Below are 15,362 nucleotides of genomic sequence, written 5' to 3'. Positions count from 1 at the left end.
GGAGACAGAATAATGAGGGGATGAGCTGCTCCGCCCCCCACTCCCTCTTGGGGTCCTTAAAGAAAACGGCTCAGGGGGAAAAACCGGTTTCTGGAGCAAGCGCCACCATGGGGGCTGCTCCCCCCCCACCTCCTGGGACCCCAGGGCCTTCGGCCTCCTGATCCACTTGAGTCATAACTGAGGCCTACAGGGCCAGCGGGGGGCGTGACTGGGCAGGACAGAAGGGGGGGGCGTTAAATCTAGTGACAGCCTGACTCCCCCCGCCGCCCGAGACACCAGGGCACCACCCACCACTGGCAGTGCAAGGGGCAGGACGGAACAATCAGTCACAACTGCACCCTGCTTCTGAACGCACGAGGGTGACGTCAATGCAACAGCAGGGGACGGGCCCCTGCCCCATTCCCCGCCCCCCGGAGCCAGCCAGTCCCCGCCCTGGGGCCAGATGGGAGCCGGCGCCCCCTAGAGGGGACAGGCCCCTGCCCCATTCCCCGCCCCCCTGAGCCAGCCAGTCCCTGCCCTGGGGCCGGGTGGGAGCCGGCGCCCCCTAGAGGGGACAGGCCCCTGCCCCATTCCCCGCCCCCCGGAGCCAGCCAGTCCCCACCCTGGGGCCAGATGGGAGTCGGCGCCCCCTAGAGGGGACAGGCCCCTGCCCCATTCCCCGCCCCCCTGAGCCAGCCAGTCCCCGCCCTGGGCCAGATGGGAGCCGGCGCCCCCTAGAGGAAAAAGGCGCCGTATTAGCCACATTATTTCAAAATGACTTTATTGAGCTAGAAAAGCGGGGTATTTACAGGGTTAAGGCTCATGGGTCCAAGGTCAGGGACCAGGGACCCCTCAGCGCCGCCTCTTGGCAGACCTGGGCGGGGCGGGGGCAGGACCCGCTGCCCCCTTCCTCTTGCTCCCCCGGGTGGCAGGGGTAGCGGCGCTGGGCGGGGCAGGCGTGCCGTCCAGGCGGTAGGAGGCCAGGTCAACAGCCTGCTGGAGGATGCCCGTCAGGAGGAACTCGGTGCTGGCGACGGGCAGCCGGGCGCTCAGGGCGGGTCGGCAGCGGGGAAGGTCTTCGGGGCAGGAGATGACGACGCGCTTGTCCTGAAAGGGTTAAATCCTGCTCACTCCCGACCCACAGCCCCCCACCTTCTGTGCCCCTCAGTCCCGACCCGCAGCCCCCCCTTCCTTCCGTCACTCCTGCCCCACAGCTCCCCTCCTCCTGTGCCCCTCACTCCCTCCCCTCCTCCCTGCTGCCCCGCAGCCCCCCTCCCCCTCACTCCCCCCAACCTCCCCTGCCTGTCACTGCTGCCCCGCCGCCTCCCCCGTGCCCCTCAGTCCCGACCCACAGCCCGCACTTCCTTCCGTCACTCCTGCCCCACAGCTCCCCTCCTCCTGTGCCCCTAACTCCCTCCCCTCCTCCCTGCACCCCTCATTGCTGCCCCGCAGCTCCCCTCCCCTTCACTCCCCCCCCACCAACCTCCCCTGCCCCTCACTGCCAACCCGCAGCCCCTCTCCCAGCTCTGCCGGTGCCCCTCACTCCCCCCTCACCTTGTACGCCCGGGGCATATGGGGCAGAAAGACCCCCCCACTGCACTGGATGATGTCCTTCATGTGCTCGGGCTCCGGCTTGACATTGGGGGTGACGTGAATCTCGTAGCCCTGCAGGAGGGGGACGCAGCTGTGACTGACCCACCCCCTGCTCCCATGAGGGAAGGGGCGGAGCCAGCGGAAGGGGTGGAGCCAGTGAGGGGCAGGGGCGGCAGCTAAGCCCAGAGACCATGTGTCCGCAGCTGAGACCTCGAGGGTGACGAGCTTGTGACAGGGCCAGTTGCAGGTGGCATCCTGCCCAGATGGGTCCACCAGGGTGCTTAGGGCATGAGTGGGGGGGGGCCCACAGCTGCAGCTGTCCCCCCCGCCATGTGGTGTATGGTGGGGAGCAGACTGGGGGGGGTGAGCGGGTTCAGAGGGTCTCACCTGCAACAGGCTAGTGGGGGGTGGATGTTGGGGGGAGCCAGTTGGGTTTAACATGCAGACAGGCCCCCCTATGTGGGCAGTGTGGGGGGAAGGGGTCTCAACGGCAGGGCCCCCCGCGTGGTGCAGGGGGTGTCAATGGGGTCAGAGGGGTGGACGGGGGGGGTCTCACCTGCAGCAGGGCCCCCCTGCGCGCTCGCTGCAGCGACTGGGCCAGGCTGAAGTGGAAGTTTCGCTCTTGCTCGGGGTCCCGCACCAGGAAGCCGCTGGGCGACAGGAAGCAGGCGCTGCGCCCGCTCTGGGGGAGGGGAAGGGGCACAAGGTCACCTGGGGCAGCCCCCCAATGTTGCTTCCTCTCCCCCCCCCCCCCGGTCCCCAGCCTCGCCCCGATCGTTCCCTCCACCCTGCCTCCCCCACCAGGGTCCCCCCTCCCACCCTGCCCCTGCCCCTTCCCCCCGGGGGTACCTTGTCCAGCCAGTCCAGCGTGACGATGGGCACCCCGCGGGCCAGGGCGCACAGGAACTTGACGGTGCGGCGCACCCGGTCCGTCACCAGGTGGGTGCAGTCGAAGACCGACTGGGCCAGCGCCCCGCCCAGCGCCGAGACCACCCGCTCGCCCGCCTCGTCAATCACCCCCGTGAACAGCACCTGGGGGCGGGGAGCCCAGTCAGCACGGACCAGCCCATCCCCCAGACTGTCCCCCTCCCCCCAGCCCCTCGGAAGCGGGGCGGCTTGGTACAGTCCCTTCCCCACCACCCCCAGGGGCAGGGTAACTTGCTAAATCCCCCTCCCCACCACCCAGGGGGCAGGGCTGTTTGGTATGATCCCCTCACACCCTCCCCCCCCGGGCAGGGTAACTTGGTACGTCCCCTCCCACCCCAAGGGGGGGGGGGGGGGAGCTGTTTGCTACCAGCTCCTCATCCCCTCCCCACAGCAAGGCACCATGGTAAATTCCTCTCCTACCCCACCCTTATGGCTTGGTACATTCCCATTAGGTCTGTTAAAGGTAAGGGTACAGCTCCCCCCCCCCAACTTGGTACAGCCTGACCACCCACTTCCACTCCAGAGCAGGCCTGCTGGAGCCTGGATTCCAGCCCCCCCCCCCGGCCTTGCACCCGTGCGAGGGCCCGACGGGCCGTGTCCTGCCCCACACCGGCCCCAGCAGGTCAGCCCAGGGCAGGAGGCCTCTGGACTCTGAACAAACGGCCCAACGGAAACCCCGAGTGCGTGTGTGTGTGTGGGGGGGGGAGTGGGGGGACGTGGGGGGGACGGACGGGACTAAAAGTAAGGCACGAGGGGAATTGCCATGGCAGCGAACGGACGCAGGTAACAGGTACACGAGCCGCAGCCAGCGTATCACCGCCACGCGTTGACCTCCTCAGGCCTTCTCGCGACACATTTTCGGCGGCCTGAGAGCGCGGCCACCAACTCCTGCTGGTGGCCGCTCTGCCAGTTTTTCCTAAAATGCTTCATTAATTTGAGGAAACACAAATAAATATGCACCTCGACAGGTCCCAATCATGGGCATTGATTTACGCAGGAGGGTCTTTTCCTGACTCGGTCATAGAAGTAACGCAGAGTCGTCTCTGTTCTTTGCTGGACCGACAGCACAGAAACGCAAATAAGGTGCTTTGCACGTTCCTGTCTCTTTTCGGAGGGGGACGGTTCGGTTGGTTAGCTAGTGGTCTGCTGCTGCGAGACGTGACACTTGTCTGTTAATATCGCTTTTCACCGCCTCCCAGCTGGCTGCTAAGTCTGCTGCGAGAAGCGATATGAACAAACCGACATATCACTTTTCCCAGCCGATTTATTGTGACCAATTAAGCCGTGGAGGCCACGGGAGGGGGGCGGTGAGCTGGGGGGACAGAGCCCAAAGCCCCAGGGCTGAAGTCCGACCCCACCGCCTCTGGGAAGGTGGAGAACTCAGTGTGTGTCTCCCCAGAGGGGGGCAGATTATGTATCATCTACAGATCGGTCTACACAGTCCCTGTCGTCCCCCCGAACTCCCTCCTCTGAGCCAGGATAGAACCCAGAGCTGGGAGATACGTGGGGCGGGGTGGGAGTTGGCACCCCCTAGAGGGAAAGGGCCCCCATGTCCCAGCCTGCTGGCCTCCCCACCCCGCAGTCCTGGGCTTTCTTACCCTGGGGGAGGTCGTGCCACCGGCTGCCCCCTGGGATCGGCGAGGGGCCCTGGCTCGCAGCCCCTCCACCTTGTTCTCTGTGCTCTGACGGCGCAATGTGGGGACCGGCGCCTCCTGCAGGGGGAATGAGGGGAGTGAGACTCACTTACAGCCCCCCCCACCCCGCCCCTTCGGAGTTCTCCCTAGCCACTTAGACCACACCCCCATAGTCCCACCCCCTCGCAGGAGAGGCCCTGCACCTCGAGTCCACCCCAGCAATGGATTCCCCCACCACACCGTAACAGGCTCCGCCCCAGAAAAGTATACCCCGCCCATTTTGCAAACAACCGCAGCCAGTCTGTCCACACGATAAATTACACCCTGCCCCTGGTGCCCAGGCCCCACCCATATTAGGCCCCGCCTCCCAGTGACCAGGCCCTGTCCATAGCACACTAGGGGTGGGGCCCGACACCTGCGGTGGGGACTTTCTCCCAGCCCTGCCAGTCCTGCCCAGTGGCCTGTTACCCACCTGCCTCTTTCTGGCATCGCTCCCAGCATCCTCTTGGGCCGTGGCACTGCCCACTTGTCCCTCGCCCCGTGCCTGAGGCGGATCCGGGGTGGCCACCCCTCTCCGCTTGCCTCGGGCCTCCTTGGCTGGCTCTGCAGCACCCCTCCTCCTGGGGGCCGGCTCCTGGGCGGGGGCTCTCTGGGACCGCCGGGCTCGGCCCTGCGACGCCTCCGGCTCTGGTCCCCCTGAACCCCTCCTGGGCTTGTTGGCTGGGGCTGGTTCCGTGACTGCAGCCCCCCGAGATCTCCGGGCCCGGCCTGGAGCCCCCTGGCTCGAGGCCTCTGGCTCCGTGGAGGGGTCCTGGGTCCGCACAGCCCTCCTGGGCCTCTTCACAGGGCCGGGCTGGTCCACCTCCTCGACGCTCCCCGGCTCCGGCGCCTCCATGTACACGGTCTGGCTGCAGAGCTGACGCCGCCCCCTACGCTGGGGGGCGGCCGGGGTGGGCTGGCTGGGGTCTCCAGACCCCACTGGCTTCTCTGCCCCACCCCGCCGGCTCCGCCTCTCTGGAGCAGGGGCTGGTGGTGGGGGAGCGGGAACCGGAGCGGATCGCAGGCTCCGGTGCCTCACGGGTGTGGAGGGACTGGGATGAACCTCTGGGACCTGGGGGGGGGGGAAAAAGAGAGAAAGATTGGGGGGCTGGGATCCAGGACTCCTGGGTTCTGTCCCCAGCTCTGGGAGAACGTGGTGCAGGAGCTCCCCAGTCAGTGCGTGCAGTCTCCATTCCTCCAGGAGAGGGCGCCAGCCCCTGCTCACCTTCCCAGCATCTTCAGGCCGTGCCCCCGGGGGGTGGGCCCCAGCCCCCGTGACCCCGACAGCCGCTGGGGTCTCCCATCTCTCCGCAGCCTCCGGGCCACCTGGAGAAGAGGAGGAATTAATTCCAATCAGCCACTGCAGTTCCCTCCATTGCCACTAGATGCCGCTGCCTGCCAAGGCACATCATGTGACTGCCAGCAACACCCCTGCTCCTTGCACAAGGTGTCACGCACACACACAACACACACACACCACACACACAACACTCCCCCCTCCCCCCATCACTCACCCTGCCGTCTCAGGCGCTGCCCGGAGCGGCTGCCCCCGGGCTCCGCTCCTGCCCGTCCGCCCTCACCCTGCAGTGCCAGGGCTGGTCTGCGGGGGGCGCTCAGCACGAGGCGCACGGGCTGGGATTCCTCCTCTTCCGGCAGCTCCCCCCCAGCGCCCCCTGCTGGCAGTGCCCGGACAGGGGGCTCTGACTCCTCCCTGGGGCCGAGGCGAGCGGCAGCGGGGGCCTGGGTGCCGAGGGGCAGCAGCCCCCCAGAGGCCGGGCTGGGTACTGCGGGCTGCGCCGGCTCCTGCGACAGGGCTCCCCCTGGTGGTGGATGGCGGAGCAGCAGCTGGGTGTCCTCCTCGGGGGTGAAGGGCTGGGTGGGCTGGTCCGAGTGGAGCCCGGGGTCCTCGCAGAACGACTGAGTCGCCCCCACAACATACAGATCCTCGTCCGAGTCCTCCTCCTTCTCTGAAGAGGCGCAGACTGAGGGTGGGGGGAGGAGGAGGAGGGGGGAAAAGAAGATGAGGATAGAACCCAGGCATCCTGGCTCCCAGCCCCTCTTCCTCACTCTAACCACTAGCCCCCACTCCCTTCCCAGAGCCAGGGAGAGAACCCTGGCGTCCTGGCTCCCATCCCACCCCGCTCTAACCACTAGCCCCCACTCCCCTCCCAGAGCCGGGGAGAGAACCCTGGCGTCCTGGCTCCCATCCCACCCCGCTCTAACCACTAGCCCCCACTCCCCTCCCAGAGCCAGGGAGAGAACCCAGGAGTTCGGGCTCCAAGCCCCTGCTCCAATCACTCCAGTCAGCACTGGGTGGCTCGGCCCAGCCTGGCACGGAGGTGGGGAGACCAGTCAGGGCAGGTCTGTCATGGCAGCAGCTCTCGCGCTTCCCAGAATCCTTAGCAACCCCTCCTCCTCCACCCCACCATGAAATCCAAGATGGCGGCTCCAGACGGGTTTCCTCTCTGCCCCCCCCACCCCTTTCCCTGAGCGCCTTAACCCGGCGTGGGGCCGTTGTGCTCACCTGGAGCGTGCAGCGCTGGGCCAGCAGGGGGCGACATCACGGACCCTGCAAAGGGATGAGAGTGGCAGCAGGAATTGGTGGGGGAGGGGTGACTGCCTGAGGCCCCACCCCTGGGGTCACTAACTCCACCCCATGCCTGCGGCCCCGCCCCCAGGGGCATCACTAACTCCACCCCTCTGGTGACCTATACATACATTGGTGAGATCTCAGCCCAGCAGGGCCATGGAGACTGAGCTGCCCTGTCTGGCCACCAGATGGAGCCACCCTGGGAGGAGACGCTGATGGGGGCTGGGATCATGGGGGGCTGGATTCCCCCCAACCCACCTTTTGCAGGCGGGGGCGATCTGAAGACAAACGTCTGGGTGGCTTCCTCCTCTAGGCTGCTCCCAGAATCTGTGGAGAGAGGAATTACCCAGGGTCCTTCACAGCTTTCCCACCACCGATCTCTTCGCTCACGGCCACACAACCCCACAGATCGCCTGCCCAGAGGGAGGGATGAACGCTAGGTCATGGGGGGAAACTGAGGCACAGAAAGCGGAAGGGACATGCCAGAGGTCACACAGCAAGATGGAGCTAGATACAGAACCCAGGAGTCCTGGCTCCGCCCTCCCCCCTTAACCACAGATCCCACTCCCCTCCCAGAGCCGGGATGGAGCTCAGGAGTCCCACCTGCTGCCGCGGGGGCTCTGGCGGCCTCGGCCCCCGAGGACGGGGTCTCCTCAGCCAGGTAGCACTGCGTGGCCTGCAGGGCAAAATCAGCGTCATCTGGGAAGGGGAAGGAGAGCGGAGACTCCAGGTGAAACTGACGTGCCTGATCCCATCCCAGCATGCAGGGCAGGGCCCTCACCCCTCAGGAGCCGGAGACCGGGGCAGGGAATGGGACCCAGGCGTCCGGGACGGCAGGGCAGGGCCCTCACCCCTCAGGAGCCGGAGACCGGGGCAGGGAACGGGACCCAGGCGTCCGGGACGGCAGGGCAGGGCCCTCACCCCTCGGGAGCCGGAGACCGGGGCAGGGAACGGGACCCAGGCGTCCGGGATGGCAGGGCAGGGCCTGTGTCTCCCAGACCCCATATTTACCCTCCACATCCGTCTCGCTGTCGTCTCCGGGCTGGGCTGGGCCCCACGCTGGCTCTTTGTTCCCCTCGGTGTCCATCACCTTGGCCTCTGGGCTGACATGGGACTGGGGGGCCGGTAGCTCCTCCCCACCTGCCTGAGCTGGGCCCCCCACCAGACCTGGTGCCTGGTCGAACTCTGCCCCGGGAGCCCCCTCCACATCTGTGTCGCTGTCTCCACTGGCTGTAGGCAGGTGGAGCGTCTGTTGGCCAACATCAGGATTCTCCTCCACATCTGTATCGCTGTCTCCAGTGGCAACAGGCAGGGGGTCCTTTTGCCTTCCAACATCTGGTTTCCCCTCAGCCTCCTCCACATCTGTATTGTTGCCTCCCTCCACAGGGGGCTGATGGCTCCTCTGTACATCTGGATTCCCCACAGACTCCTCCACATCTGTATCACTGCCCACATCAATAGCGGGTAGATGGCTCTTTGCAGTGACATCTGGATTTCCCACAAACTCCTCCACATCTGTATCACTGTCCTCATTTCCTGCAGGCCGATGGCCCTTAGGATGCACATCTGGTTTCCCCACTGTCCCCGTCACATCTGTATCTCTGTCTCCAGGGAGAGCAAGTTGATGGTTCTTCGTTGCAACATCTGGATTCTTTGTCTCCTCTTCCTCCACATCTGTATCACTGCCCACATCAATAGCGGGTAGATGGCTCTTTGCGGTGACGTCTGGATTTCCCACAAACTCCTCCACATCTGTATCGCTGTCCTCATTTCCTGCAGGCCGATGGCCCTTAGGATGCACATCTGGTTTTCCCACCGCCCGTGCCACATCTGCATCACCGCCCCCTGGGGAAACAAGTTGATGGTTGTTCGGTACAACCACTGGAGTCTCTGCCTTCTCCTCCTCCACATCTGTATCACTGCCCACCTCAACAGCGGGCTGATGGCTCTTCTGTACATCTGGATTCTCTGCAACCTCCTCCACATCTGTATCGCTCTCCCCATCTTTGGCAGAGTGATGGCTCTCGGGATGCGTATCATTTAGATTCTCCACTTCCCCCTCCACATCTGTCTCTCTGCCCCCAGGGAGAGTATGTCGATTGTTCTGCTGCACATCTGGATTCTTTGCCGCTGCCGCCTCCACATCTGTATCGCTGTCCACCTCAACTCTGGGCTGATGGCTCTTTGGACCTACAACATCTGGATTCACACCAGCCCCCTCCACATCTGTATCGCTGTCCCCATTTCTGGCAAGCTGATGGCCCTTTGGATGCACATCTGCATTCTCTGCCTCCTCCACATCTGTATCGCTACCCAGCTCAATGGCAGGCGGGTGGCTCTTTGGATCCACAACATCTAGATTCTCCACAGCCTCCTCCACATCTGTATCGCTGTCCCCCAGGACAGCAGGTCCATGGCTCTTCCGCACAACATCTGGATGCCGTACCTCCTCCACATCTGTAACGCTGCCCACCTCAGCGGGGCAACCGTTCCCCAGGCCCCCGACAGCTGGTCCCTGGCCCATGCCCGTGGCGATGCCCGTGTGGCCAGGCCCCTTGACCAAGCGGCAGGCGGCCAGCGCAGGCTCTCGGGCCGTCCCAACAACCCCCATGGCCCTGGGCTGCTCGGCACCCAGGGCAGCGACTCCGTTCTCCGGCGGGCCGGGGGGCCTCTCGCCACCGTAGCTCAGGCGCAGGGAGGGGCAGGGGGCGTCAGGGGTCTCGCCACCTTCCTCATCGCTGGGGGGCAGAGAACAGCAGATCAGAACCTACGTAACCTACGGAGTCAGCACTACCGAACCGCCCACCCCACAGCACAGCGCCCCCACCAAGCTCCCTCCCGAGCCCCCCGCAGCTCCCTCCACTGAACCCCCACCCCACAGCGCTCCCTACCGAGCTCCCCACCCCTCAGCACAGCACTCCCCACTGAACCGCCTACCCCACAGCACAGCGCCCCCACCGAGCTCCCTCCCGAGCCCCCCCGCAGCGCCCTCCACTGAACCCCCACCCCACACACAGCGCTCCCTACTGAGCCCCACAGCGCTCCCTCCCGAGCCCCCCGCAGCTCCCTCCACTGAACCCCCGCCCCACAGCACACTGCCCCCAACCGAGCCCTGCTGCGCTCCCTCCCAAGCTCCCCACCCCTCAGGACAGCACCCCCCACTGAACCCCCGCCCCACAGCACAGCGCTCCCTACCAAGCTCCCTACCCCTCAGCACAGCACCCCCCACTGAACCCCCTGCCCCACAGCACAGCGCCCCCACTGAGCTCCCTCCCAAGCCCCCCGCAGCTCCCTCCACTGAACCCCCGCCCCACAGCACAGTGCCCCCTTCCAAGCCCCGCTGCGCTCCATACCAAGCCCCCGCCCCTCAACATAGCACCCCCCCCCGAACCTGCCTGTGCTCCCTCCCGTGCCCCCTGCCCCGCAGCACAGCTCCCCCACTGAACCCCCCAACCCCAGTACCCCCTACTGAGCCCTACAGCAGCCCCCTGCCCCACAGCACAATGCCCCCTACCAAGCCCACCCTGGGGCATGGCTCCCACTACTAAGCCCCCCCGGCAGCCTCTATCAAGCCCGCTCCACGACACAGCTCCCGCTACCGAGTCTCCCCCAACACCCTCTACTGAGCTCCCTGCCCCACAGCACAGCGCCCCCTACTGAGCCCGCCCCACGGGGCAGATCCTGCTACCAAGCCCCCGCAGCACAGTGCCACACTGGGATCTTGGGGTCAGCACTTACTGCTGGAAGAGAGCGCCCCCTGCTGAGCCCCCTGCCCCACTCCCTGCAGCACATCCCCCCCACCCCCCTCGCTCTAACCACTAGACCCCACTCCCCTCCCAGAGCCAGGACAGAACCCAGGAGTCCTGGCTCCCCCTGCTAGGTCCGTCTCTACCTTTCCGGCACCACAGTTGCGCACGGCGAGGAGAACGCTGCGTCGGAACGGACTCCGGTGTCAGAGGAGGAGTTGGAGCCTGGTGGAGAAGACAGACACAGGGTGTCAGCGGGGAATTCGGGGGCCTGTGCGTCTCCCACCCGCAGAAGGTTTGTTACCATAATATCGTAGGATGCCTGAGCACTGGCGCTGTTAGTAACCAAAGGGGAAGCCCAGACATGGAATTCCCGACCCTCATCTCTCCCACCCCCAATTTGTTATCGCAGGGTCTACTGTAATAGAGAGGGGTAGACGAAGCAAACAAAGCCAGGAGTCCTGACTCCCAGCCCCCTCCCCTGCTTCAGTGACTAGCCCTTACTCCACAGGAATAGAACCCAGGAATGCTTGCCCATTAACACTGGTTTGTTATTGTAGGGTCTACAGTAATATCACAGAGTCCCTGTGTATAGGCGGGGGGGGGGGGGGCTCAACAGAACCTCCCACTACCCTACTCATGCCCTCACCTAGCTACTTTGTTATTGTCGGGTCTATAGGAATATCGTAGGGTACCCTAGTGCCACGACTGTGTGTAACCTTGCAGGAAGAGGGAGTCCATACAGACTCAACCCCCACCCCCCACACTTCTGAATCCCACACTCATGCCATGCCTGGTTTGTTGTTGTGGAGCCTATCATAATACCATAGGGAGGGGGTTGCCCTAATGCCAGGACTGTGCCTAATCTGTGTGGAAGTGGGAACCCAGATATAGACTCACTCCCAGCCCCTCTGCATGCAGACCGTGGCTAGTTCATTATCTTAGGGTCTACCATAATATTACAGAGTTGCCCAAGTGCGAGGACTGTGTAATCAATGTGGAGGAGGGAGGAGCCCAGACATAGAATCATGCCGAGTCCCCCCCACTCATGCCCTGGCTAGTTTGTTATTGAAGGGTTTACCACAATACCATAGGGTCCCTTCACTCCAGGGCTCTGTGTAAACTTGAGGGCAGGAGCCCAGACATAGAATCATTGGCAGTCCTGCCGCACCCCAGCCCGACTTGTGCCATGCCTGGTTTGTTATTGTAGGGCCTACCATAATATCATGGAGTTGCCCTAATAATGCAATAGCTAGATGTAATTTAAGTGGAAGCGGGAGCCCAAACAGAAAAACAAACCAGCAACGGTATGAGCGTGGGGTTGCTGGTTTGTTATTTTAGGGTCTGCAATAACATTACAGGCCCATCTCCACAATCCCAACTCACCATTGCTCCCCGGTAGTTGCAGGAGCCTTCCTCCGCCCTGCGACTCCTCCTCATCCTCAGAGTCCCTGGCCAGCAGGGCCCCGTAGCCCATCCTCTTGCTGGGCGCAGGGGTCTCCTCGATGGCCAGGGTGTTGGGGACCCGGGGCTGGGTGGGCGGCACCTCCAGAGAGTCTTCAGGGTCGGCGCCCGCCCGGGGCAGCAGGAAGTACTGGCATCCCACGTCCCCGAACATGAGGGTGTCGCCATCCTCCAGGCTGTAGCGGACATGGGGCAGCAGCACGGCACGCTGGCGCCGGGTCCGGTTCAGGCTGCCCCGGTCATAGAGCAGGTGGGGTCCATCCGGCACCGGGACCTCGATCACCGCATGGGCCTTGGAGACAGAGGGGGCCGGCAGGCAGACCTGGCAGCTCGGCAGCCGCCCCACCACATTCTCCCCGGGGTAGATCCAGAAATCTGCGGGGGGAAGAGAACCCCGGAGTCCTGATGCCCAGGGTGAGCCAGTAGACCCCATTCCCCTCCCGGAGTGGGGGAGAGAACCCAGGAGTCCTGGCTCCCAGCCCCCCGCCGCTCTAACCACGAGCCCCCACTCCCCTCCCAGAGCTCAGGAGAGAACCCAGGAGTCCTGGTGCCAGGATGCCACCATCGAGGGCCATCAGAGCACCGGTGCCCGCCCACTTCCTGGATCCCCCGGGAGAGCAGGTGAAATCGCCAAGGGGCGGGTGGCTCTGATGGGTGGGGCCGGCCCCAGCCCCCTCCCCCCATCCCCACCCAGCACCACTGACCTTGCTCTGGCCCGTATTTGCTGCTGAGCAGGTGCAGCCGCCCCACGGGCCGGGGGGCTTCCCCAGGGGCCTCTCCCCCGGGGGGGTCCTCGTCCTCCCCCCACTCCAGCAGCTGGGTCTGCTCCATGGCCTGCGGGGCAACAGTCACAGGGTGAGTGACGGGCACCCCCCCAGTACCCCTCTCACCCCAGTGCCCCCTGTCAGCCCCGCCCCTCGTGCCCCCCTGGCACCCCTCAGTGCCCCTCACTGCCCCCTCCCCGTCCCCAGTGCCCCTCACTGCCCCCCTCCCGTGCCCCTCTCTCTCCCCCCCCCCGCCCCCTGGCAGCCCCGGCAGCCCCCCCTGCATACCCCTCACTGCCCCCTCCCCGTCCCCAGTGCCCCCCTCCCGTGCCCCTCACTGCCCCCCGCCCCCTGTCAGCCCCGCCCCCCGTGCCCCTCACTACCCCCTTCCCGCCCCCCCCAGTGCTCCCCCGTGCCCCTCACTGCCCCCTCCCCGCCCCCAGTGCCCCTCACTGCCCCCCCACCCCGTCAGCCCCCCCGTGCCCCTCACTGCCGCCCGCCCCTCGTGCCCCTCTCTGCCCCCCTGGCACCCCCCGGTGCCCCTCACTGCCCCCCTCCCGCGCCCCTCCCCCCCCCCCGCCCCCTGGCAGCCCCGGCATCCCCCTCACTGCCCCCTCCCCGCCCCCAGTGCCCCCCTCCCGTGCCCCTCACTGCCCCCCGCCCCCTGTCAGCCCCGCCCCCCGTGCCCCTCACTGCCCCCTTCCCGCCCCCCCAGTGCTCCCCCGTGCCCCAGTACCCCCTCTCAGCCCCGCCCTCCGTGCCCCTCACTGCCCCCCCCCAGCTCTGCCAGGCCCCCCCTCACCTCCTGTTCCAACTGCGGCCCCCCGGGTCCCTCTCGGCGCTTCCCAGCGGGGAGGCCTCTGATTGGCCAGCCGGAGCCTTCCGGCATAGCCTTCTCTTGTTCTGATTGGTCACTGTGGGTGCCAGTCATTGGGATGGGCGGGTCCTACCGCCCTTGTTCCCGCCCCGCTGCTCCCTGGGGCCTCGTCTGGAGTTTGGAGCATCGAGAGGAGACAGATGTGCGTATAGAGTGTCGACCCGGAACCATAGAGCAGCACAGGGTTCCTGGCTAGATTGTTCACTACGAGTCCGCCACCCCGCCCTTTTGGCTCCACCGAGGACCATAGAGAGGCCAATGTTCGAGTAGACATTACCCTGGAGACCATAGAGTGATACCGGGCCCTAGGCTAGAGTGTACACGACGGGTCCGCCACAACATGGAGGCGCTGTCGCTCCTCCCGACGAGCGCCACCTGGGATCATAGAGAGGAAACGCGTTGCCTAGACGTTACCACTGGAACCATCGAGCCGTAGGGGCTTTTGCAGGCTGGACTGGGCAGGCTGGGTCCTCCAAGGCATGGCGGCTGCGGTCCGCGGACAGTCTCACCGGAACCATAGAGGGGAGGGCGAGCCCGTAAGCGTAGCTAGAGCGTACACTAGAGCGTACAGTCCTCCCCCACCGCGGGCCCCGCCCTCTTCTCCCCATGACGTCACCTGCCACCATGGAGGCGAATACGCTTGTGCAGAGAATACCGCGCAACCATAGACCCTCGGTGTGGGAGGCTAGAGCGTACACACCAGTCCTCCAGAAGATCCGGGCCCTGGGGTGATTTGCAGGGGATGGCTGGAGGGGGTGCATGGCGCTGGATGGCTGGAGGGGGTGCATGGCGCTGGATGGCTGGAGGGGGTGCATGGCGCTGGATGGCTGGAGGGGGTGCATGGCGCTGGATGGCTGGAGGGGATGCATGGGGCTGGACGGATGGACAGATGGCATGTAGAGGGCTGGATGCTGGAGGGGGTGCATGGGGCTGGATGGCTGGAGGGGGTGCATGGCGCTGGATGGCTGGAGGGGGTGCATGGCGCTGGATGGATGGACAGATGGCATGTAGAGGGCTGGATGCTGGAGGGGGTGCATGGGGCTGGAGGGGGTGCATGGGGCTGGAGGGGGTGCATGGCGCTGGATGGCTGGAGGGGGTGCATGGTGCTGGAGGGGATGCATGGGGCTGGATGGCTGGAGGGGGTGCATGGGGCTGGATGGATGGACAGATGGCATGTAGATGGCTGGAGGGGGTGGATGGGGATGGATGGATAGAGGGGATGCATGGGGCTGGATGGATGGACAGATGGCATGTAGAGGGCTGGATGGCTGGAGGGGGTGGATGGCTGGAGGGGGTGCATGGGGCTGGATGGATGGACAGATGGCATGTAGATGGCTGGAGGGGGTGGATGGGGATGGATGGATAGATAGAGGGGATGCATGGGGGTGGATGGACGGACAGGTAGAAGGTGTGTGGATGGCTGGAGTGGGTGTATGGGGAGGGATAGCAGGTATGTATATAGGTGGATGGAGAGAGGGGATGCATGGGGGTGGATGGATGGGTGGACAGACAGAAGGTACGTAAGAACGGCCACACTGGGTCAGACCAAAGGTCCATTTAGCCCAGTATTCAACAGTGGCCAGTGCCAGGTGCCCCAGAGGGAATGAACAGAGCAGGGAATCATCAAGTGATCCATCCCCTGTCGCCCATTCCCAGCTCCTGGCAAACAGAGGCCAGGGACGCCATCCCTGCCCAACCTGCCTAATAGACCTATCCTCCATGAATTTATCTAGTTCAGTTTTGAACCCT

General features: G+C 65.1%; 1 protein-coding gene across 3 annotated transcripts; it reads right to left on the bottom strand.

Annotated features, from left to right (window-relative positions):
- Positions 1-743: 743 nt before the first annotated feature.
- Positions 744-14,053, bottom strand: MDC1 (mediator of DNA damage checkpoint 1). Of its 3 annotated transcripts, XM_037914191.2 has the most exons (17): positions 13,539-13,777; positions 12,677-12,806; positions 11,895-12,347; positions 10,655-10,733; positions 9,209-9,500; positions 7,774-9,055; positions 7,366-7,461; positions 7,021-7,089; positions 6,697-6,741; positions 5,687-6,154; positions 5,398-5,498; positions 4,606-5,244; positions 4,098-4,211; positions 2,422-2,604; positions 2,129-2,254; positions 1,534-1,644; positions 744-1,086 (listed from the first exon to the last, which is right to left on the bottom strand). In XM_037914191.2, the coding sequence occupies exons 1-17, from the start codon at positions 13,665-13,667 to the stop codon at positions 832-834; spliced, it is 4,572 nt and encodes a 1,523-aa protein (XP_037770119.1). In that variant the 5' UTR covers positions 13,668-13,777; the 3' UTR covers positions 744-831. The 3 variants fall into 3 exon arrangements, with proteins under 3 accessions (XP_037770119.1, XP_043383524.1, XP_037770116.1); XM_043527589.1 differs by lacking the exon at positions 13,539-13,777 and adding an exon at positions 13,891-14,053 and having other exon boundaries at positions 7,774-9,500; XM_037914188.2 differs by having other exon boundaries at positions 7,774-9,500; positions 13,539-13,775.
- Between the last annotated feature and the right edge of the window lie 1,309 nt (positions 14,054-15,362).

This window comes from Chelonia mydas, chromosome 14 (assembly GCF_015237465.2).
Source record: "Chelonia mydas isolate rCheMyd1 chromosome 14, rCheMyd1.pri.v2, whole genome shotgun sequence".
In the NCBI taxonomy this organism is placed as follows: domain Eukaryota; kingdom Metazoa; phylum Chordata; order Testudines; family Cheloniidae; genus Chelonia; species Chelonia mydas.
Note: the sequence above shows the minus strand (reverse complement) of the source record. Positions and strands in the feature narration are given on the sequence as shown.